Source organism: Eulemur rufifrons, chromosome 28 (assembly GCF_041146395.1).
Source record: "Eulemur rufifrons isolate Redbay chromosome 28, OSU_ERuf_1, whole genome shotgun sequence".
Taxonomy (NCBI): domain Eukaryota; kingdom Metazoa; phylum Chordata; class Mammalia; order Primates; family Lemuridae; genus Eulemur; species Eulemur rufifrons.
In genome coordinates, this window is record NC_091010.1 from 50,216,346 (window position 1) to 50,238,528 (window position 22,183).

The 22,183-nt window shown below is 54.1% G+C and overlaps 1 protein-coding gene across 1 annotated transcript in view; it reads right to left on the minus strand.

Annotated features, from left to right (window-relative positions):
• The window catches only part of COL17A1 (collagen type XVII alpha 1 chain), a 41,093-nt gene that overhangs the window by 10,708 nt on the left and 8,202 nt on the right, over positions 1 to 22,183 (minus strand). Inside the window, exons 8-34 of the mRNA XM_069459891.1 lie at positions 21,739 to 21,882; positions 20,346 to 20,504; positions 19,644 to 19,715; positions 18,147 to 18,218; positions 17,281 to 17,349; positions 16,025 to 16,186; positions 15,571 to 15,651; positions 14,058 to 14,102; positions 12,961 to 13,128; positions 12,357 to 12,593; positions 11,986 to 12,015; positions 11,583 to 11,609; positions 10,720 to 10,746; positions 10,549 to 10,611; positions 9,767 to 9,871; positions 8,966 to 9,028; positions 8,275 to 8,310; positions 7,644 to 7,697; positions 7,399 to 7,434; positions 6,852 to 6,887; positions 6,142 to 6,204; positions 4,941 to 4,976; positions 4,649 to 4,720; positions 3,704 to 3,730; positions 2,739 to 2,774; positions 911 to 946; positions 552 to 632 (exon numbers count right to left, since the gene is read on the minus strand). Coding sequence (XP_069315992.1) covers positions 552 to 632; positions 911 to 946; positions 2,739 to 2,774; positions 3,704 to 3,730; positions 4,649 to 4,720; positions 4,941 to 4,976; positions 6,142 to 6,204; positions 6,852 to 6,887; positions 7,399 to 7,434; positions 7,644 to 7,697; positions 8,275 to 8,310; positions 8,966 to 9,028; positions 9,767 to 9,871; positions 10,549 to 10,611; positions 10,720 to 10,746; positions 11,583 to 11,609; positions 11,986 to 12,015; positions 12,357 to 12,593; positions 12,961 to 13,128; positions 14,058 to 14,102; positions 15,571 to 15,651; positions 16,025 to 16,186; positions 17,281 to 17,349; positions 18,147 to 18,218; positions 19,644 to 19,715; positions 20,346 to 20,504; positions 21,739 to 21,882 — 2,037 coding nt within the window. The remainder of the gene's footprint in view (positions 1 to 551; positions 633 to 910; positions 947 to 2,738; positions 2,775 to 3,703; positions 3,731 to 4,648; positions 4,721 to 4,940; positions 4,977 to 6,141; positions 6,205 to 6,851; positions 6,888 to 7,398; positions 7,435 to 7,643; positions 7,698 to 8,274; positions 8,311 to 8,965; positions 9,029 to 9,766; positions 9,872 to 10,548; positions 10,612 to 10,719; positions 10,747 to 11,582; positions 11,610 to 11,985; positions 12,016 to 12,356; positions 12,594 to 12,960; positions 13,129 to 14,057; positions 14,103 to 15,570; positions 15,652 to 16,024; positions 16,187 to 17,280; positions 17,350 to 18,146; positions 18,219 to 19,643; positions 19,716 to 20,345; positions 20,505 to 21,738; positions 21,883 to 22,183) is intronic.

Here is a 22,183-nt window from a genome sequence, read left to right on the forward strand (position 1 = left end):
TGAATATTTTGCCTCATTTCCTTCTGGCACTTCTTTTGTAGCTTGTAAAAATATACTGGCAGCCTCAGAGCACGCACTATTGAGTCCCCTGCTCTTCAAATGACGCTGTTACCTCCTAACAACGTTCTTCAGAAGTCTTCATGCTTTTGTCACTGTCCCATCATTGTTGGACAATTTGGGGACATTTTCTCCTAATAGATTCCTAGCATTTTTGTTGCCCTTGATGCATATTATCAAATTGTTTTCCAAGAGGAAACAAAGGGCTCACAGGCTCTAGGACATCTGGGCCAAACCCTTGCCCTGTTGCTTCCTGGCCGTGAGCCTCCACCTTCCTACCTGTGAATCTGAGAGCAGCGTCGGCCTCCTCCAAGATGAGGTAGGATAATTGACCTACCTCATTTTCTCAGATGACAAGAGTTTGTTTTTCTCAGGCCAAACTCCTTACTCTCCCTCCCATGTTCCCGCCCTGGGTTTTAGCACTTGAGCAAACATGGCTAGAGTCAACGCAGCGCCTGCTGCTGATTTAGGGCAAAGCAAAACAATGGACTGACCTGGGGCACCTGGAGGTCCCGGGGGTCCCATGGCTCCAGGAGGTCCCGGGGGGCCTGGGACAGTGAGCGTTGATGACCCCTCTGCAAACAGAAGGCACACGGAACACTGAGCCCCGCTCTTCTCGCTCAGAGGGGCTGGGGCCCGAGCCAGGCTGTGGGCTGCACAGGCTCCTTTCTTCCTCTGCTCACAGCTAAACCTCCACCCTCCCCTCGCTGCTCATCCAAACTGCTCACAGCCACAGCCTGCCCAGAGCACCAGGCCTGCAGACTGGCACTTCCTGGAGGGCAGAGCCAGGGTAGGTGCCAGCAACACGGGAGAGAAAGGCACAAGAAGGAGGGTCCCTCCCAGACCTGCCTACCTGAAGTCACAATCTTGCCTGGGGCTCCTGGTTCACCTGGGAGAGGAGGAAGAGGAGGAGAGTAAGTGTTCCAAGGATCAATTAGTGGCTCCATAAAAAATTATTTTCAAGGCTTCTGATTGCATTTGAGATCCATCCCCGGGGCCTCTCACTCTCGGGCTAAAGGCATTTTAATGAGCTACAGAGGGGCGTGCAGGATGCCTTAAGCATGGGTTTCTCATCCATCTTTGCCAGAGCAGGGCTGCACTGGGGCCCGTGGGAGGGTTTGCCGTTCAGTGAGGCCAGAGTAAGGCCAGCCTGAGAGCCACTCGTGCTCCCACTGTCCATCTCCTCTGCCCCGGAATTGCCCTAGGTGGGAAAATTACCCGAAGGTCAAAAAACGGGGGTGGTGAGCCCCAAGGTAGAGCAGGGTTCCCACAGTGTTCCTTGGGACAGTTGTAGGGGCTGTGCAGAACTTAAAGGGGGCTCTGTGGTTGGTAAGTCTGGGAAATTGTGAGTTATATGCAGGTTAGCAGTCTTCTGCCTTGTGTCTCAGAGCATTGAAAATGCAAAAGTTCATGGAGGACTTCCGAGAAGAGGACATCGGATTCACACGTTCCCAAACTTATCAACCACTGAATGCATCTCTCAGAACTAATGATCTGGGGACTGGCTTAGGGAAATCATCCTCTAGGAGCCACTTTTTTCATTTCCCAAGGTCTGTGAGCAAAGAAGTCATTCACATGATGAAAGGATAATACTGAATTCCCCTGGGGGGCAGCAGAGGGCTGGTCCCTGCTCACTACCCCCAGTCCCGGGGCAAGGCCAAGATAGGAGAAAGCCCTCGACTTTGTCTTGTTGGACATAATCCAACATTAGGTAAAATGTCCACTCTTGTGCACATTATCCAGGGAGGGTCTGAAGTCTGCCTTGGACAGGAAGTCATGGGTCCTGGAGAACCCTCAGGAATCCCCAAACCCATGAGACTCTACTAAAGGTATCATCCACTCATGACCAGATTTGTGGACCCAGAGATTTTTCTGCCTGGGATGTATGAACTCGGTCGTCATTATTTTGGAATTACATTTACTTATCCCTAAAGAACTGCTTGGCCCAACCAGTCACTGGAAATAGTTTCTGGAAGGTAGTTATTTTAGGGTCCCACCGAGGGTGGCAGTGACTGCTCATGACGGAGCATGGCTCCACAGTGTGTCGGGCTCAGGAGCATGGGGTCGCAGGCACAGAAGGAGAAGGACCATCCCTGAGATTGTGTCTCCCTGGACTTGCTCAGGGTCGGGGTCTGAGGGGCAGAACTGGGCAAGAGTGTCACCACGCTGCTCCACCAGATCACCCCTGAGGATTATTTCCCCTCTTAGTACTTGGACTTGCCCTCTTAGTAGCACTTAACATCCCTCTCGGCCCACATTGGAGCCGCCTCTCAGGAAGGGTCTGGTGTACTCAGTCACATCAAGGCCTGAATGATAAGGGTTCCTGTCCCCGGAGAAGAGACCCGTCGGTGGGGACCAAGCAATAACGGGGGCATTTTAGAGGCAAACCAGGGGATGGAAAGGCAGCACCCTTCCAGGTCTTCCTGCGGCGATGGCCTGGAGACACCCGGGTAGGCAAGTGGGTCTCAGGGTGTGGGAAGGGTGGGGCTTGGCGGTTAAGGCTTCCGTCACTCAGCGCAAGTCCCCCCGGCACCCAACCTCACAGCCTTCCGCTGGAGCCACTAGATGCCACTGTTGCTCCAGGCTCCGGCCAGAGAGGGCCCTCCCTCCCGCCAGTCCCTGCATTCCTGCAAAAAACGGCTGGTGAAAAGAAAGGATACAGCATTTGGAAAATCACTTACCTTTAGTCCCTGGTCGCCCGGGGGTACCAGGAAGTCCTGATGTGATTGGAAACAAGTCAGTCAGAATAACAAAGGCCCGGTAATTCCAGATCCCTTTGAGTGGTGACCTGCACTCTGTCACCCGGCACAGCCACAGCTGCAGGATGAAACCCTGAGACCCGAATACTCTGCTTCCACCTTATCCCAGGCCGCCCCGGGGAGCCCTTGCTCCGAGCCCTTGTCCCTCTCCGGGAAGTGGCGCAACAGCTGTGCTGGGGGCAGGCAGAGGCCCAGGGGCTCAGCTCTGGGGGGATTCCAGGCCCATGCGTCATAACCCCCTGGGGCCTGCAGAGTGGGGTCCGGCTCTTGTGCCCAGTGCAGGCCACCTTCCCACCTCGATCTACTGAACTGTCCCCTGAGACCATTGGAAGGATGCCACTGTGTGCCCAACTGCTGGGGGCCTGCAGCGTGATTTCATTTTAAATCTTTGCCTAACTTCCTTCAGGAAATGAGGGGCTGGGTGTGGTGACAATTTCTCACATCCAGATGGGGGCACACGGGTCCAACTAAGGACAGGCTTTAACACGGAGGCTGTCCCAGGGAAACCCAGCCCTCCCGAGGGGGGTGAGCGTCCATGCCCTGCATCTGCCAGCGGGGACCATGGGCCTCTGTGGGGCTAACGGAGCTCCCCGGTGGGCTCCGGGCCTCCCCTTGGGATTCTTACACCAGAGGGGAACGGAGCACAGGCAGACAGAATCAGCACACGCCTAACCTCATTTCTACTAGAATGGTGTTCTGGACCGTTCTGTGACTATTTTTCCTACCTAAGGTACCTCTCAAGGCACAGAGAAAGGGGGGTGTTTACCAGGGAGTTGGGGGAGGAGAAGAAACTCCTAGTGACTGCAGGAACAGCACTGGCCAGAGGCCAGAGGCCACCCTAGGAGGACGTGGGCAGCGTGGCGGGTGGGAGTGACTCAGTGACTCACCCTGAGGTCCCTGGGGTCCAGTGAGACCTGCAGAAAATCAGACACAAGAAAGAAGAGCTGAGGGGTTGAGAGCCGTCCCTGAGGAACCACACTCTCCCCTGCAGGGGCAGCAGGTGGGCCTGGCAGAGGAGGGCCATGGGCACAGGACACGCCTCACACTGGGCAGCGGGACTCCAGGCCCCTCCCAGCTCTGGACAGAGAGCAATCCTTTGGGCTGTGCAGTGAAGCCACCCCCTGCTCCGTCGGGTGGTGGTTCTGAGCCTATTTGGGTTCATGGACCTTTCTGGAATCTGAGGGGAGCCTGGAACCCAGGGCTCTCACACACTCCCTTAGAGCTCCCGTCTGGGAGCCATGGAGGCAGAGGCCACCCTGCTCTCAGAGGCCCCCAGGACGCCTGTTTCGAGTGTTCAGCTTTCTTGGCTGGTTTTGGTTTATTCTTCCTGCAGCCCTGAGAAATCTGCCCTTGTTTGGCCTTGGTGGGGACTTTAACCATGGCTCTCTCCTTGGACTGGTGAGTATTGGTGAGGGTCCGGGTACAGCCCCAGGAGAGCAGGACAGGAGGGGAAGGGCCCAGAATAGTAAGACACTGAGGTGACATTCAAGCCTGTCATTTTAAGAGAGTCCTTGCCCCTCTCTAGAACTCCTTGCCCCTTTCTAGAACTCCTTGCTTTCAGCTATTAATCTTTCTCTTCCAAATTGCCAGACTTGGTCACTCAGGTGTGTACCAGGGCCCACAACCACTATGTACACAGCACAAGTCAACAGTGTGGCAGTTCCCTGCTGAGCTGCCAAAGGAAAGGGGTAAGGCCTGCGTGGGTGTACCTGTGCATGCACGCACACACGTACACACAGCCATGCACACACCCCCCACACCCCACACCCACACAGCCACACACACAGGCATGTACACCCGGCAGGGCGTGGCTCCCTCTTCTTTGCTGTTACCTGGCTTCCCTGGGTCTCCGGAAGGTCCTGGCGGGCCGCGGATCCCAGGCATCCCTGTCAGACCTTGTTCACCTGGAGAGAGCACAACCAACATGGAAATGTTTTCCAGTTAGGAAAGCAGAATGGCCAGCGGTTTCCGCTGACGGAATCCGGGCTGACGGTTTCCTAGCTGGCTTGCTGGCAGGTGGAGAGAACAGGAGCAGAACCAGGGCCACACGCTGGGACATGGGCAGTGCAGGGAGTGGGAGGTGGGGCAGGCAATGGGGCTGGGGGGAGCAGAGCAGTGACCAACCTCTTGGACCTTGCTGTCCGTCTGGGCCCGCGGGACCTGGTAAAGCAGAAGCAAAGTCCATCAGTAGGTCCTGGAACTACTTCTGTGCCTCCTCCCTCCTGCCCCAGCGGCTTCGAAGCACGTTGTCTCCCAGGTGGGGGCCCCCGCAGCTTCCTGCAGCCACCAGCCACGGGAGAAGCCCTGTCTTTGCCGTGGCCTCTGGATCCAGCGTTCTCTCTGCCCCCTTCTCCTAAACCAGCCATTGTCTATTTTCCTGCTGAGAATTGCTCAGTCACTCCCTGTCGAATAGCAAGAGCCGAGATGCCCAATGCTTGTCTCGTTTACTTGAGGTCCTAGAAGTCAAGGTCTCCCAGGTTCTTGTCTCCTCTGCGCTAGGCATTATCCTAACCTCTGTCCAAAGTAGTGTCCTTCTGGGACTGTCTGCCCTTTCCCTTGTCACTCATGTTGTCCCTCCATGGAATTTTCCAAACTGGCTGTGATTAAAATCCTCCTAGCTTTTTAGGACCATCTGAAATGCCACTTCCTCCGTCCTTCTGGTTTGAAGAAATCTCTCCTTCAACTGTATCCTTACAGCACTCTGTATCTTTCACGGCACGTGTCACCTCCTGCAAGTCTTCTCTGCCCTCAAGGGAGGTAAAGGACCTCACTTGCCCAGAGCACTGTCCTGCTTGTGGCCGGCCCTCACTAACAGCTGGTTAAGTGGATCAGAGTGATCAGAGTGCAGATGTCACATCCGAAGGGGTCAACTTAAACCCCTCCAGGGCTTGGCACTGAATGCCTGGCCCCCGGAGGCTTTGGTGGCCTTCCACAGCCAGGCTGACAGACACCTTGGTAAGGGTCAGCCAGAGGTTTAAAACGTGGATCTGGCCTTGAGACTCACCCTGGGATCCCTGGAATACTCAGGGTTCCCAGGGACCTCAACACTGTCCCCCAACCCAGGGGAGCCCACAGGCAGGCTCCAGGGTGAGTGTGCCATGCCCTGCTTCTTGCTTCCCAGAGCATGAGAAACCCACCGAGGTACCTGCAGCTCTCTGAGCCCCAGGAAGGCTGCCCCAACCTGGAAATAGCCTGTAAAGGGAGACTCTACCAGAGGTGGGCAGGCCAGAAAGCAGGGCAGACAGCTCTAGAAGGATCTCTCCAGGGCCGTGATGACCATTTGAATGGGGCAGACCCACTGCCCCTGTTCCTTTGGGACACTTACCCATTGCTCCTTTAGCCCCGGGCTCACCCACGGCACCAGGCAGACCTCTCATGCCAGGCTCGCCTGCAAAGGACCAAGGACTAGCTGGTGGGACTTGCAAGCTATGTGTGCTTCATCATGGTAGCCCTCCTCCCCTCCTCCCCAGTCCCCACCAAGCCCTGCCCTGCTCCAGCCAAAGGCGGGCAGGGAGGCAGCTTCTGCTTTGATTCCAGGGTCTGGGGCCCCTGGCTCCCCTGGGCAGCAGGCATGGGCTGACCCAGAAGCCATGCCCAATCTGAAGGGGCGTGTGTATGAGTTCTGGTTCCCTGGAAACAGAAAGCTACCCCTTGTAGTCAAAGCATTATTACTATCAATTTCTTTTTAATCTTGCAAGTTGGCAGGTCAGTGGCTGAGAGGATACAAGTGGTACAAACTTTCTGCTGTTTGGGAAGATATTGATTTTCCTAACTGGATTCCCCAAAAGAATCAGGGACAACCCTGAACTCCCCATATCTCCCCATTTACTGTTTGGACTATATATTTGGATGCTTCTGTATCGTTCACTCAGGGCTTTATTTTCTTTTGTCTTGTGCTTTTCCTAGGGCACAAGTTTCCTGAAGGTTTTTAGACGAGACTCTGTCTCATACCTATGAATTCTTCCCACCCGCAGTGACTGATGGATTTACAAAAAATCATGAATGTGTTAAAGTCGATTCCTGTGTAGGACTCACCTGTGAGGCCTCGGGGTCCTTTCTCCCCCTGGTCACCTAAAACAAACACGGGGAGGGGAGGAGGAAGCAACGGTTGTGAGCAAGGAAAACAATCTCACACAGTAACAGGCTCCTAGGCTGCGGGACAGTTCTCACTGTGTGACATTGGCGAGGACACCGCACTAATGCAGATTCGATGCAGCTGAGGGGCACCACGGTCCACCTCTGGCAGGGCCACGTCCCAGCCACACACTGACCCCAGCCCCGGTAGCTGCACAAATGGATGCCATGGGCCCAGGGAGGCCCAGACTGGAGGACAGGCACCTTGGAATGCTGCATCCTCACCACCCCGAGGACCACTAACCACAGCCATGTGACATTGGCACTTGTTTCTCCCCTGTGCCTCCATTGCCCTGAGATGTTGGACTAGAATGAGCTCTTAGGTCCCTCTCAGAGTCCCTCTGGCTCTTAGCCAGAGCCCTGCGCATCCTTGGACCCTGTGGCGAAGGGCCCAGCTGGGCTCCCAGGAGTGACGCAGATCATGGCGATGACCAAGTAAGCAGCATACCTTTGGGTCCTGGTGGTCCCACTGGTCCTTTGTCACCTGAAAAAGAAGTGGACACCTTGGTGTAAAGAATCCTTGGTGTAAAGAGCCCTGTAGGGGGTGACCAGGAAGGGGCAACGTCTGACTCTGAAGACAGGTTCCCCCACCCTCACCTCACCTAGCCCTCTCGCACGTGTCAGCCCGCACAGGCTGTGAGTCACGTCCATCAGACCCTCCCTGTCCCCCCCAGACCTCCTCCCCCAGCTCACCTTTGACACCAGGGAGTCCTACTTCACCTCGGAGCCCTTGGAGACCTATAGAACCTGCCCAGCGGAGGAAACCATGCAGGTAGATTAGTGTCCCCAGCCTTGGAAGGGATGGATATACATGCACACACACGTGCACACACATGCACACACAGGCACATGCTCCTGGAGTGAAATCAAGGGCTGCTTCCCACAGGTCCTCCCCTAGTCCCTGCTGGGTTGCCCTGGCCCGGGTGCCCAGCCCCTGCCAGTGACCAGGCATCAGAACACCTGGAGAATCTCGGCAGAAACATTAGCTGCAGCTCAAGCTTCCCAAGACAGCAGGACAAGCTCTGTGCCCACAGGGGACGATGCAGAAGCAGACCCTGGCTCAGAGGAAGGTAGGAAGGGACTTCCTATTGCTGAAGCCACTGGAGGGTCTCAGGCCCTGAGCCAGGTCAGAGTGGATCTGGATGGGACCCACTGGGGCACCCAACCTCAGCCACAAGGGACACATGCACAGACTTGAGTTTTGTGTCTCCAGGAGGCTGTCTTTATAACTGCTTCTTTTGCTTTAAAAACGCTTGGTTTTCCTTGTAACATCCCTTCCTTTGTCCCAGAAACAGCGTCTATTTACAAGAAGCAGCACACTGACCTGGGGGGCCCTGTGGGCCAGGAGAGCCGCTGGAACCTGAGAAGGGGGACAAGATAGCAATTAGCAGAGGGGCAGGGACAGGCCAGGACACCTGACCCCCTGTGGAAGGGCGGGTGGGGTGAGGGCACTGAGTGTGCACTGCCCAGGCAGCATGGGTTGCCGGCAGGACCCCAAACAAGAGCACCAGGAGTGACCCCAGTGCAATGTCCTCCTTAGGGAGGAGGCTGCAGCTGGGTGGGGGCAAGAGACCCCTACTCCTTCCTGGTCAAGGCAAGACATTTGGGCTGGGGCAGAGGTCAGGAGGAGAGGTGACCAGGTGGACACTGCACCGTGATAAGGGACCCATCCGTTCTCCCTGGGTCATCCAGACACGTTGCTTTCAATATGTGCATCTGGGCCCCAGTCAGTCAAGAAATCATCTGACTTCTGATTTCCTGAACGATCCATCCACCCACTGAGAGATCACATTATGGGGCCATCAAAGAGAAACATGGTTGGACCCATGTTTAAAATTAAAGCTCCACTTTTGATCCCACTCCCACCCCCCTACCAGGGACTCCTTTGCGGGGGGTGCTCTCTGGACCCACCGCCCCTGCACAAGCCTGGGCAGGGGAATAGGGCCGCCCGGGATCGCACCTGCGCGCAGCCCCTCCCTGGCTAACTTGGGTACTGTTCCAGGCACTCGACTTACCTTTGGGACCCACGGAACCTGGGACACCAGGTGGGCCCTGAGGACCTGGCTTCCCGGAATCCCCTGAGAAGGAAAGGAGGAGTGAGCATGTTGAGAGAGGCCCCGGCGTGGCTGCCCGCCCTGCTGGAGGTCTCTGATCCGTTTGGTGCCTCTGCGAGGGCACCTGCCAGCAAAACCCTGCAGTTCCTAACCCCAGAGCCTCTATAGTCCATGAAGCCTGGCTCCTAGTAGACTCAATAAAAATTTGTTGCCTGGTTGAGCAATATTTAAAGAGAAAGTAAAACTGAAAATAAAGCTTCGCGCTCATGGTCTGCTGGCACTGAGAGGATTTCTGTTGTCTCCTTGGTTCCCCCGACAGAAGCAGTCTCATGGTTCAGGGTTGAACTGTGACACCTTCCCAGCCCCCTCTGTGCTGGGCTACGACTGTCTGGGGCTTTCTCTAACTCCCGCCCTGCCTTGCTTCAGCCAGGAGAGGCTTGAAGACCTCACCGCTGCCCACCTCCACACAAAGCCCTGCCCTGCCCTCTGCTCCCCACCCTGGCCTGACTTCTTGCGCTCCTCACTCTGGGGAGGCCACTTCCCCTGCGTCCACTTTGCCCGAGGATTCTGAGCATTGCAGACTGGTCCCCTGCCCAGGCCTGGGCCCACACCCTCCCACACCCCATCTTTACACTGCTGTCTCCAGGGCCCAGCACAGCCCCTGGCTCAGAGTCAGGGCTCAGCCAGTGCTCCCGAAGGCAAGGGAGAGGGAAGAAGATGGAAGGAAGGAGGGGCAGGCATGGCAAAGGGATCGCCTCTCACCTCTGTCTCCTTTCTCTCCAAAGCCAGGAGGCCCTGGTTCACCTCGAGGTCCCATGGGGCCTTCTCGCCCTCTCTGGCCCATGGGTCCTTCCATGCCGGGATCTCCTAGAGACAGGAACGGCCAACCTCAGAGTTAGGATCCGGTGCCACACCCAAGGGTGCCACAGGTAGCCTCCTGCAGCAGGGAACTCCCTTGGGGCCTCTTTCCTGGCCTCCCTGCTTCTCCCCTCGCCTTCGTAGAGTCAGCTCAACCCAGAAGCCACAGTCACCCTTTGGAAATGTAAGCGGATCATGTCCCTCCTCTGTTCTGGACCTGCAGATGGCTTCTCAGCTTACTGGGAGTCAAAGCTAATGTCCCCACACCTGCCTTCCCTGGGCCCAGCTCCCATGCCTGTTCCTACCTGCTGCTCCTTGAACTCGCCCTGGGGGCCTGGCCTCCAATGCTCCCTCTGCCAGGAATGTGTCCCCTAGATCCCCTCAGGCCTGGCTCCCTCTCTCCCTTCAAGACTTCACTCAAATGGCAGCTTCTCTTAACCCCTCAGCACCCACTCCTTGCAGGGTCTGCCTCTCCTGTTCATACATCACCTCCTAACCGGCTGTCCACTTCACTAATTCATCACCCTTACTGTCTTTCTCCCCCACCCAAGCGGGGGTTTCTCTGTTTTGTTCACTGATATCTCCCCAGTGCCTAAGAGAGGGCCTGGCACACAGCAGGTGTCATACATGTTTATTGAATGAATAAAAGACTGAAGAGATAAATGAATAGAAAAACCTGTCCTTACCCACACTGCCTTTTTGTCCCTTTGGTCCTTCTGGACCTGGATGGCCCAAGGGCCCAGGGATACCTGTGGATACACAAGAATACTTCAGCCCTATTTTCCTTTGGGAAGCTGGCAGCTAGGACCAAGAGCCTGCAGTGCCAGCAGCAGCAGAGGTCACAGCACAGTACACACCTGGGATCCCAGGGAGGCCTCGATCTCCTGCGGGAACAAAGGTGAAAGAGAGAAGTCAGCCAGGGTGCTCGGCCCAATTCCTCACTGGTGGGATGCAGGCAGGTTGCCAAATTTGGCAAATAAAAATATAGATGTTCTGGTACATTTGAATTGTAGATAAACAATATTTTAAGTATGTTCCATGAAATATTTGGGACACACTTATAGTGAGAATTATTTGTTGTTTTTCTACAATTCAAACTTAATGGGGAGTCCTGTATTTTGTCTGACAACTGCAGGTTCAGGGGCTCTGGAAGCATCAGCCCCCATCCCCAGCACGGTCAGGAGGGACGTGGGCTGCAGGCTAGAGCCTGGGGGATGGGGGCTGGGAGGGGGGCAGTGACCCAGGGTGCGTGTGAGGTGCGGGGGGCAGAGGGATGAAGAGAAGTGGAGGGCCACTGCTCGGAGAAATCCACTCCCTGCCCTGGGGTCTCTTGGGAAGCGCAGAGGAGCTGGGGGAGAGGGGATCCTGTCCTCTCGGTGGTCCTCAGTATGGTTCTGGTGTTCTGGCGACAGAATCACCTGGGTGCTTACCATCCGGCACCTGGCCCCACCCACTACTGCTGAATCAGAGGCTCTGGGGGTGGGCCCAGAATCTTCTGGGGATTCTTGTACACACTAAAGTTTGATCAAGGAGAGCTGCTCTGTGTCCAGCCGAGGGTCACAGGGATTGGAAACCTCTTCCTCCCTATGTGTCTGTCCCATTGATTTCAAATCACTTTTCAGAGTGTGAGGTGGGTTTTCTGACACTTCCCCATTGCTTGAAACAAACCATCCACCCTCACTAGTATTTAGGGTAAAAAATTTCCATGTTATATATTTACCTTTAGGGCCTTGACTTCCCGTGTCACCTGAAACCAGAAAGATGTGAAAGCTGAGGGATGGCGTAAGAACCCAAGGGCCATGGTCTCCCTAGTATTTTAAAACCACTTGACAATATGTAAACAGTGTTTCAAGGTGAGGCCACATGCGGTGTGGGTCTCTCCCAGTCTGGGGCTGTATCCTCCAGCTCGTTGCTGGGCCTTTCTTAATGCTGTCTTAGGTCCCTTTCCATTCTAAGATATTCCGACTCCAAAGCCAACTCTCAACCCTCCCAAAAGATACTATAAGATCGTTCGGCTTCTCATCCTTCCATTTGGAAAAAAAGTTGTTTTCTAATCCACCCAGGTAACCCTCCTCCAGCTGCAGGAAATGAGCGCAGGGAGAGGGCTTCATCCGCCGCAATACCTTTAGGGCCAGGGCTTCCTCGGAGATTTCCTACAAGGGAAAGTAAATGCCGAGTTAGTTTCACATCTTTCGGTGTGCCTCACACGCACATAGAAGGCGATGGTGGCATGGTGGGAAGAAACAGAGGCAAAGACTGGGAATCAGATTCTAAATTGGGCTGGTCCAGTGACGTTGGGCAACTCTTCTCTCCAGGACTCAGTTTTCCCAGCAGTCAAATGGGACCACAGCCCTGGTCCTACCTGCCTCTCCGGGCTATCGAGAGGGCGGCAGGAGCAGAGGGGCTGGGAGCGGGCGGAACGGTGCCCACGGTACGTGCGCACAGGCCCTCGGGACCCGGGGCGAGCGGGCCCTGCGCCCCGCCGAGCTCTCACCGTTCTCCTGCTCCGTCATGAGCTTGTCGCGCACGAACAGCCAGAGCGCCTCCTGGCTGTGGCCGTCCAGCCCGGCTTTGCTCAAGTCCCAGCCCGCGCCGGGCGCCGCGCCGGGCGCCGCGCCCTGCAGGCGGTCCTTGCTGCTCTGGCGCTCCATCTTCTCCTGGAAGGACAGCACGTCGCCCCGGGCCGCCTCCAGCTCGTCCACGCGGGCCTTCAGCCTCCTCACCTCCTCCGCTGCAACGCGACACAGGCGGCATCAGCGGGCGGCGCGGGGCACTGGGCCCGTTTGGGGGAACACTTATGCCGAGACAATCTTTGCGGCCACCAGCAGGATAGGAGCCTTAAAGAAGGCCGGCCCGGGTCCTCTCCTCCGGGCGGGTGGCCGAGCTGCCCTCACTCTCCCTGGGAGGTGGTGTGGGCGCCCGCAGGGAAACACAGGTGGGCGAAAACAAGAGCGGCTGAGCCAGCCCTGGCCTTATCATCAAAGGTCGCAGAACACCTGGAGCCGGCGCCACAGACGCTCAGAAGGCGTCCCACTCCCTGCCCGGCAGGCAGCCTCAGTTTCCCCCTCCGCACTAACCCGGGTACCCAGAGCGCGTACCCAGAGCGATGAGGCCGAAGAGCAGCCCCAGCAGCAGCAGCCAGGTGAGCAGCAGGCCCAGCAGCCACTTCCACCAGCTGCAGCAGGAGCCGCAGGGGCACCAGGCTGGCGCTGCCCACGGGCCCCCGCCGCCGCCTCCGCCGCCGTGGTGGCCGTAGCCGTGAATTCCTGTGGGAGAGACAGGGCTGTGAGGCAGATGCAGGCCGCTCCTGCTCTTCCTCCTGCAAGTCCTCTGGCTGTAGGTGACTTCCCGTGGGCCCGAGTGACTGAGTGGGGGCTGTCAAGTTCCTGCGCGGCTCGGCCATGGCTGGGGCACAGCAGAAGTCTGTGTGACCCCGAGAAGGTCCCTCAACCTTTCTGTTTCCTTTATCATACAATGGACGTAAAAGATGACCTGCTTCCTAGGGTGGCTGGTGAATGAGACAAGGCAATGACGTAGTTAGCAGAGGCTGTGGCTCACAGCACGAGCTTAACGCCTTTATTAGGAAGGGTAAAGCGATTGCCACCTGCCTCTGATGAGGTCCAGACCTCAAGCTCCTCCTCTCCACGCCTCAGCTCTCACAGCTGCTGGGTGTAATCCCCATGTGCCTAGAATTACACTCAGCGCTTCAGGGGTGCCGGTAAACTTTAATTTTTTTTTTTTTAATGAAAAGGATTTTTAGTTCCCTAAGATAGGGCAGTAAGAGTTGACCACAGGCGGGGGAGAAGTGAGGAAAGGGCGCAGGGCTGGAGGTGTGCAGGCTTCCTGTCCTCTGGAGCCCTTGCTGGGAGGCTCTCTGAAGACACACAGTGGCCCTGCTGTGTTGCTCCTGCCCTGCCGGGAACCTGAGCGTCTACAGCGGGTGCTAACTAGTGGTGGCAGGGCCTGTGAAGCACCGTCCCTGAGCCAGGCCCCTCTACTGCCACCTCCAGCCCACGGACTGCCCTCTGCCCGCTCCCTTCTGAGCCATTAGGAAAACTCTTTAGAGTTGGGTGACTCAGGTGGCTCCTGTGTGCACTGGTTCCAGACAAGGGGCCCTCATCTGGTCCATCAACCATAAGCAGCCCCACTGGATCCATTGGATCCTGTCACTACAGGGTCTGCCATTCTCACCCACCTGCAGAGGTGTCCTTGCCCTTGGTGGACATGGTCTTCAGGTCTCCTGAAAGATAAACACCGAGAACATAGGTTTTTTTGTTTGTTTGTTTTGAGACAGAGTCTCACTCTGTTGCCCGGGCTAGAGTGCCATGGCGTCAGCCTAGCTCACAGCAATCTCAAAGTCCTGGGCTCAAGCGATCCTCCTGCCTCAGCCTCCTGAATAGCTACAGGCATGGGCCACCATGCCCGGCTAATTTTTTCTATATATTTTTAGTTGTCTGGCTAATTTCTTTCTGTTTTTAGTAGAGACAGGGTCTTGCTCTTGCTCAGGCTGGTCTCGAACTCCTGAGCTCAAAGGATCCATCTGCCTCAGCCTCCCAGAGTGCTAGGATTACAGGTATGAGGCATCACGCCTGGCCCGAGAACATAGGTTTTGATCTAAGCTTTTAAACTGGAGGAGCCCACAAGACCATCCCTCAAGTTGATTTTGGTAGAGCTTTAGGTAACTATGCCCCCCAGGCACCTTGCAAAACAACATGCAGAAACATCCACTCACTCAGTTCTCCCTAATCTGCTATTTGCAATAATTACATTGATGATATGGCTTGGCAAACAATGGTGGAAGAAAACACAGTGTTTTAGCCCCCTTATGACCTTAAACGTTTAAGCCCCAAAACATTTTTGGAAGACCATGTTAGGGGTGCCATTTGCCTTCAGACGATAAATGTGCTGCTGAGAAATGACTCCGATTTCTTGGTTCAGGGACTAACCTGGGGTGGAGGGAACTGGGAATGGCAAGAATGGGCTTGGAGGAGGGTTGTCTGTGTATCCCTGATGCAAAGTGAAAATGGAGTGTTTGTGGGCATGTGTGGAATTTTCTGGGAAAGTTTTCTATAGCTTTCATCAGATTCTGAAAAGGGTCTTTAGACTGCACAGCCCCGGCTCCACTGGAAACGTGTAAGGAATTGCTAACTTTGCAGACCTGGAGTCTGGTTCCCGTCTCCCACCTTGTTAAGATGGTAACTGATTTAATCTGCATTTATTTAAAAACATTCTATGACTTAATTTTCCTCATCCTTTACTGCCTCCCTGAAATCAACGATTGGGAGAGTCTAGTCTGTAGAACCTTCTGAAGAAATGTGGTTATCCAAGAAAGAATCGAGATATTTGGGAAGAAAAAAAAAAAAAAAAGGAAAGCTAACAAGTTTCGCAAAGCATTTTTGTATTAGTTCTGAAAATTATGGGAGAACTAATAAGGCAAGAAAAAAAAATAATTGTACACTCGCCAGAGGATGGCTTTTGCTTCAATAGCGAGCACACATGAATCCCCTGGGGAGCTTGGTAAAATGCAGCTTTTGACACAGCAGGTCTGAGCTAGGGCCTGGGACTCTGGATTTTTAGCACATTCGTTGGTGTGTTGCTCATGCGGCTGGTCCATGGACTACATTTTGAGTAGCAAGATCTCAGAAGACAAAGAGATGAAATGTGGCTTGGCTGAAATCAAGATTAACATTGATCATTCTTGTTCTTACCATTAGCTTCAGCTTTTAGGTGGGAGTCAGCATTGTAGGCAGCTTGCTTTTCTTTTTTTAGGGTGTCTTCTGAAAAAGAAGCTGTGCACAGAACCCATGATAATCTGATATAGTCTCTCCCCAACCTCCCTTCTCTGTCCTCCACCTCCCAAGGTCAAGTTTAGCCTGGTCAGAAGAGAGCTGAGCTTTCCAGGGGTTAATCTCTGCTGATCTGTGCCTGTAGCAAGACTTGCTGTTGCCCAAAGACCCCTCTGGGAACCACCCTTTTCCTGATTTTTCTGGCTCCTTTGCATTCAAGACAGACCTTGTGATTCACTATCTAGGCAGTCATTTTTCATTAAAATGGGACCTCTGTGGTTTTGTGATTAAAATGTGTCAAACTAGCTTGCTAGGACCTTCGGTCTCCTGCACTATTTGCCCTTCTGAAACCCGAGTCACAAGGGCTCGGACATACTTGCAGCGATGCTGGCGGGGGAGGCCGTGAAGACCTTCCCGCTGTCCTTGCTCATGATCAACAGCTCCATCTCCTTCTTGGCGGGCACGTTGTCCTTCTCCAGGATCAGGAACTTACAGTCCTTGTGCAAGAGGTCATCACTCTGGGCACTGGTGGTGCAGGCTGGGGAGGAAAAGAGTCGGTGAGGGGGAAGGCAAAGGTGCCAGGAGAAGGGAGAGGGAAGAAATGACCAGAAGAGGAAGGAGAAGAGAGAGGAGGAGGATGGGGGGGGGGAAGGAAGCAGGTGTGTATGAGGGTCTCCTGCTCTCGCTGACAGTGGTGGGGACCTAGGCTCCCCTCCCTGCCTGGCTGGGCCTGGCCACCAAGAGGTTGGGGCAATGTCAGAAGCTCTGGGTGGCTGGGCTATAGGGCTGCCTCCCCACCCAGAGATTATAGGCCTTTACTGAGTGGGTAAAAGCCCCCCTTGTCAGACAGGTCCTACCTGAACTAACTCTGGGTTCATTTTCTATCTTCAGGTCTTAAGTGTTATCTTTTTGGGAGGCTTTTCCCGACCGCCCACCAAAAGTCCCCCACCCCATACACACATTCCTGTCTTTATCACATCGCTCATTGCTTTCCTTAAAAATCGATGTCATTTTCTGTAATTATCTTTATCGTTTCTCTATACGTTTGTCATCTGCATTCCCCACGGGTGTGTCAGCTTGGTGAGGGCAGGAATAGATCCTGTCTTGTTCACTGCTGTATGCCCAGCACTTAGAACAGTGTCTGCCTGATACAAAGTAGGTGCTCAGTAAATATTTGTTGAATAAATGAATTGTGGCATGGAGGGAAAACACATCAGGATCAGAGCAATGGAGGAAACAGCTCCCCATGTGGTGACACACCCTGTGGTGACACACTGTATGGACCAAGTCACATAGATTCTATAGAAAACAGGGAGGGAGCTGGAAGCTTTTGAGGGGCTCCCTGGCTCTTGTGACAGGTTAGATATAACAAGTGAAGGCCAAGGGCTTAAAGGGCGGTGGCTACTGTTCAAGTGCATGACCCCAGGCAGGTGTGGAGGGTGGAGCTTCCTGCCTGCCTTGGACAGGAAGGCCAAGGTACGTTAGGGGACACTCATGTCTGGTCATTCATCCGAGAGACCTTGGGGTGAGTTGCATTTGTGGACCTAAGACCACCCATGGTCTAATTCCATCTTCTAATCTGCTGTGTGTGATGGGTGAGTAATTCTCCCTGCAGCAGGAAACAACACTCACCGGCAGATGTGGACAAGCCGGTGTTCACAGCAGCAGGGCTCTGGGGTACGTTTTTCTTCACGCCATACGCTGCTGCTGTTGCCGCTGCAGGAGAGAGGAAGCACTGAGTGAGCTGGGCAGCACGGGAGGGCCCTGCGGCTCGGGAGTAGCCCGTTCAGCCCAGCAGGGAGAAGCGAGAGACGATGAATCAACTCTCTCCAACCCCCGGGGGCAGCAAGGAGGGTTTAGGTGGAATGTTCTTGGCTATAATCCTCCTTATCCTTCTAGGACCATTCTAAAGTCCTCCTAGACCCTCACATATCTCCTTCCCTTCTGCGTTCCTCCTGTTCTTAAGCCTGCTTCGCACTGCGCAGTGTATCACTTAGTCCCCCTCGCTGTCTGCTGGACGGCAGCCTTTCTACTCCAGCTAAACAGTAAGCAAGTTGAGGGCAAAGGCTGAGACTCGGGTCTCCGTGTTACCCCTTGATGGTGCACCTGGGGGGGTGCACCATACAATCAGGCAGGTGATTGATGTGCAGTGACAGCGGGCTGTCAAGGACAGCAGCGAGCTGACAAGACCACCAAGCTGACCGGCTTGGCCGTGAGAGATGCAGGAACACAGAGATGACACCCCCCATGGTGCAGGTGCTGTCGATAGTACAGCCTCCCCCGTGTGTCTGACTCATGTTCGGAGCCAGCAAATGACCCAGGTTGGCATCTCTAAGGTCAGGGGGCGGGGGGTGGGGTGCTGTTTCTTTGGTGGGAAGGATTGATTGTCAGGGGTATTTTGGTCTTTCTAATTCAGTTGCTGAAAAGAGATTTTGTCAGTTATAGCTGCAAAGAGATGTCCCTTCCCAGCCCCTAAGCTCCAAACCTAGGCTACCAACCTGTGGAAGTGGCGGCTGTGCCGTGGGACAGGGCAGATGAACTGTGGGCCAGATTGTTCTGCATGCCGAATACTGCGAAGGCAACAAGGCAGGTGAGCACGGCGTGCACAGAGGATGCCCCTTGGCTTAAGGTGCCCGTAGAGTCCCCAAACCATGATAACGGCCTTTGCAGATGACAGAGATTCCCCAACTTCCTCTTCCTACACTCTTAGCGACACAGTGATTTTTTTTGAATGCCCCCACCTTCCCACCTTAGGCCAAAAATTGCTAACAGATCCACACAGCTTAAAAGCAACAGTTCACACAGAGTCTGACAGATGTGGCTGTCTCTCTCAAAATTTAAAAACATCCCAGGGCTCCCTGTTCCCTGTGGCACCTGGGTGCCCAGTGTAGGAACCGTGGGCTTTGGGGGCTGAGACGCCCGACCTTGGCAGACTCCTAGTTCTCCCTGGAACCCTTTCTTCTCCTGACTCAAACATATAAAGCTCCCCTCACCTCCACCATGATTTTGAAGGCTCCTTGTTTGTTTGATTGCTTGTTTGTCTTTAACAATGCACAGAAAAGCTCATTCCTCCCTAGTTAGCAGCTTCTGTTATTAATATTCCATCCTGTCCAGTGTTTGGGGACAAGATCATGGGTCCGATATCAGACCACCTTCCCTCCGGGCCTGGCTTAGTCAGGATGTTGCAAAGTAAAATAGCAAAGATGGAAGAAACAAAGCATGAAGCTGATGTCTTCTGGGTTTGGTGCAATTCTAGTCAGCTGGAGGTGGGTGTTGAAAATTTGAATGCTAACTTTGCACTTGCAGCTATATCAGCCAAGGAAATAAATAAAGAGGGCCCACATCATTGTATTTATTAGTCACAATGGCACAGAGAGAAGGCAGATTCCTTTAAAAAACAAGATGTGGGCTGGTAACTTATTTACACATAGGCTTTTATGATGTATATAGAAACATAGTAGATATTTCTTTAAAATCGTTGTATGTTTGCATTGGAAGATAAGCAGTAACATTTATCCCAATGTAGTTACTCCAATACTATGTTTATAAAAAGATCTGATAGTAGTTACTCCAATGAACTTGTTCTGAAAAGATCTGAAATAAAATCCTTCTAACTTAACAATGCTTTTCACCCCCAAAATGTCCTAAACTATGACTTAACCCCTTTACTTCCATTGCTCCAACTCTCCCAGAAAATGAGGGCACCAGACAGAATATGCACCTCAGTGCGGGCTCAGGTCCCCTTGTCTTAGAACTTTGCCCTGGGGACCGAGTTCTCCCTGTGTTTGAGGACAGGCTTGTGCCTTCTGCCTCCCAAATGCAGCCCTGTGGCCTCCGCTTCTGGGCTGCAGCGTGCGTGGAGGAAAGTCCTTCACGCTCTTGGGCAGAAAGGATGCCTTCTCCAGAAACCATTTCATTTTCCTCAACAGGAGACAGCATCCTGATATTTTTAAACAAACAGCCTAGAAAAGGTGACTCAAGATGGCGACACTGACCTGAAGAGCTGGTGCTGAGTCCAGGGTGCAGGGTGGGCGAGCAGGAGGCCATGTTATTCGGAACGCCAAAGACTGCAGGGCAGGGAAGAAGGCTGGTGAGAGGGATGTCCAGCCCAGATCGGGGGCAGAGAATCCGACACCATGGAAGCCCCGGAGGGAATGCCAGGATTGGGCTTTTATATTTTAGTAAAGTTTTGGTTTTAGGAAGAACTCAGGCTCTTGCCTTGCAGCAGAGAACCGAACGTTAGCCTGTGGTGCCCCGTGGGTCACGGCTGGTAGGTGATCTCAGATCGCTCAGACCTGAGTAGACAATGGGTCCAGCAGGAACTTTCTTGTTAGTCACCCCATTTTACAGAGAAGGTCCCTGAAGCTCAGAGAAGTGAAATGACTTGCTCAAGGTCTCATGGTCAATTCACATGGAGTGAAACCAGGTCTCTTACATCCATTTTCAGTGTTATTTTCCGTTATATTTTTTCTGGATATGCTGTGCTATATATTCCTTTCTATAGGAGACCCACGAGAAGAAACACCTTCTAGGTTTAATTGAACCGAAGTTCCAGTAGGAGACTCTTGGGATGCTTGGCCACAGAGAACCTCTCCAGGAAGCCCTGGGGGTGGTAGACACCCAAGAGGTCATCTAGTCCCAGGTAAAGGTGAGCTGAGTTTGGGACAGGGAGGGGGCATGCGCTGCCTGCCACGTACCTGAGCCTGTAGAGTAGGCGTTGGTGTTGAGGAGGGACGAGCTCTGGGTCGTCATGTTGTTGTGATAGGTCCCCAGGGAGGACCCCGCGGGCAGGGTGGAGGACCACATGTGGGGAGGAAGGCTGGCGTCCAGGACCGTGGCCTCATAGGTGCCCGACACTGGAAACAGATGCACACACACCCCAGTGACAGACAAGTCAGCACTCGCCTGACAGGGGAACCTAGTCATCTCAGTTTGCTGGGACTTTCCTGGTTTTAGCACTGAAGGTCCCCTTCCCAGGGACTCTGTGAGGCCAGGGCAACCAGGGACAGGTCGATCTGGAATCTCAGAGCTGGTGAGAACTTGATCCCTTGGATTAGAAACTTTTGCAGGCTTTTGGTGAAATTAGAGGTAGCTAAATTTTGCCTTGGGGTCCACCCATCTCTCCTTCTAAGCTCAGCTCCCCACCTCCTGGCCGGCTGTCCCCCCAGTGGACGTCCTCCCAACCAGCTGCCGACTGCTTCATCTTCCAAGAGGCCAGGAAGCAGTTCTCTCAGGAGTAACAAGTGAGTCCCTGAAGTAAATCTCTTCCAGTGGAATTCCGGGCCCTGTGGCAAATGTGGGGTGCACGTCTGGGCAGGGGAGCCCTCAGGTCTGAGGCCACACGGCACCGATGGCAGCCTTCCCTGGTTATACCCCCCTTAAATTCCTACATGCCAGCCAGACGCAGGGAGCACCGCCCCAGAGAGGGGGTTTCCATGCTTCCTCAAATCCGCCTAGGGGAGGGAGCTCGTGCAGCTCAGAGGGTGCCCTGAGGTTTGGTTTTATAGTGAAAACAAAAGGATTTTCTCCAGTAGTGAGTGAGAAGGAAGCTTCCTGTCATAGCAGACCTGGCTTCTTCCTTCCTCTGCCTCCAAGGCTCTGCCACTTCATCTTTCTGTCCCCGCCTGATGTATGGGAGCTGAATAGCTCTCATCCTATGTGCCCAGGACCGCTCGGTTTCCTGACCTGCCCCAGAGACCCTCATGTCCACGAGGGCAGTGACTGAGTCCCCTTTCCCGTTGCTCTTCCTCAGTGCTTGTGCTTGGCACAGAGGAGGCATTTAATAAATATTCATTGAATGAATGAGTGAAAACACGGTAACTTTCCCCAATATTTCCCAGTCAACACATTCAACTGGGGAGGAACTCCGGGATTTCGGGCCGGGTGTCAGTGTGCATGGGCGACGGGTGACCAGCCAGGGGTAGGAAGGGCAGAGCCCACACTTCCATGCTGCTCACAGAACAGATGCTCTGCTCGGTGCTTTTGAAGTGTCTGGCAAAGGCTGAAAGGCCTTCCACGCACAGCTGAATTCCCAGGCTGGGCCAGGTCTGCCACCATGTTCCCTTCCCTCCATGGCAGCCTGCGGCTTACCCGACTGGGAGCTGGCTGTCACCGTTTTGGTCTCCACCGTGCCTTTCTTGGGGATGGGGAGTGTGTTGGAGGAATTCCGGGTGGGGCTCACACTCGCCGATCGACTCCCCTTGAGCAAACGCTTAACGTCATCCAACTCTGTCCCTGTGAAAGGATGCACAGACTTTTCTGTGAGGCCCAGGATTCTTTCCTGAGTTCACCTGCAGTTGGGGGAACATTTGTGGCCATTCTGGGTACTAGGGAGAATGGCATCTGCTTCACACCCTGGGGCATTTCGGGTTAGCTCTATAATGTTTGCCTTTGGCCAATTTATAGCACTTGTCAGCTTGGCACTTTGTCATATTAACAGCCTCATAAATACCATGTCTCTCACAAGGAGGTCAAAGTCCTCAGGAGGTATTTCCCAATTAGCCCTCATTAGACATCACAGGGATGGTTCTGTGGC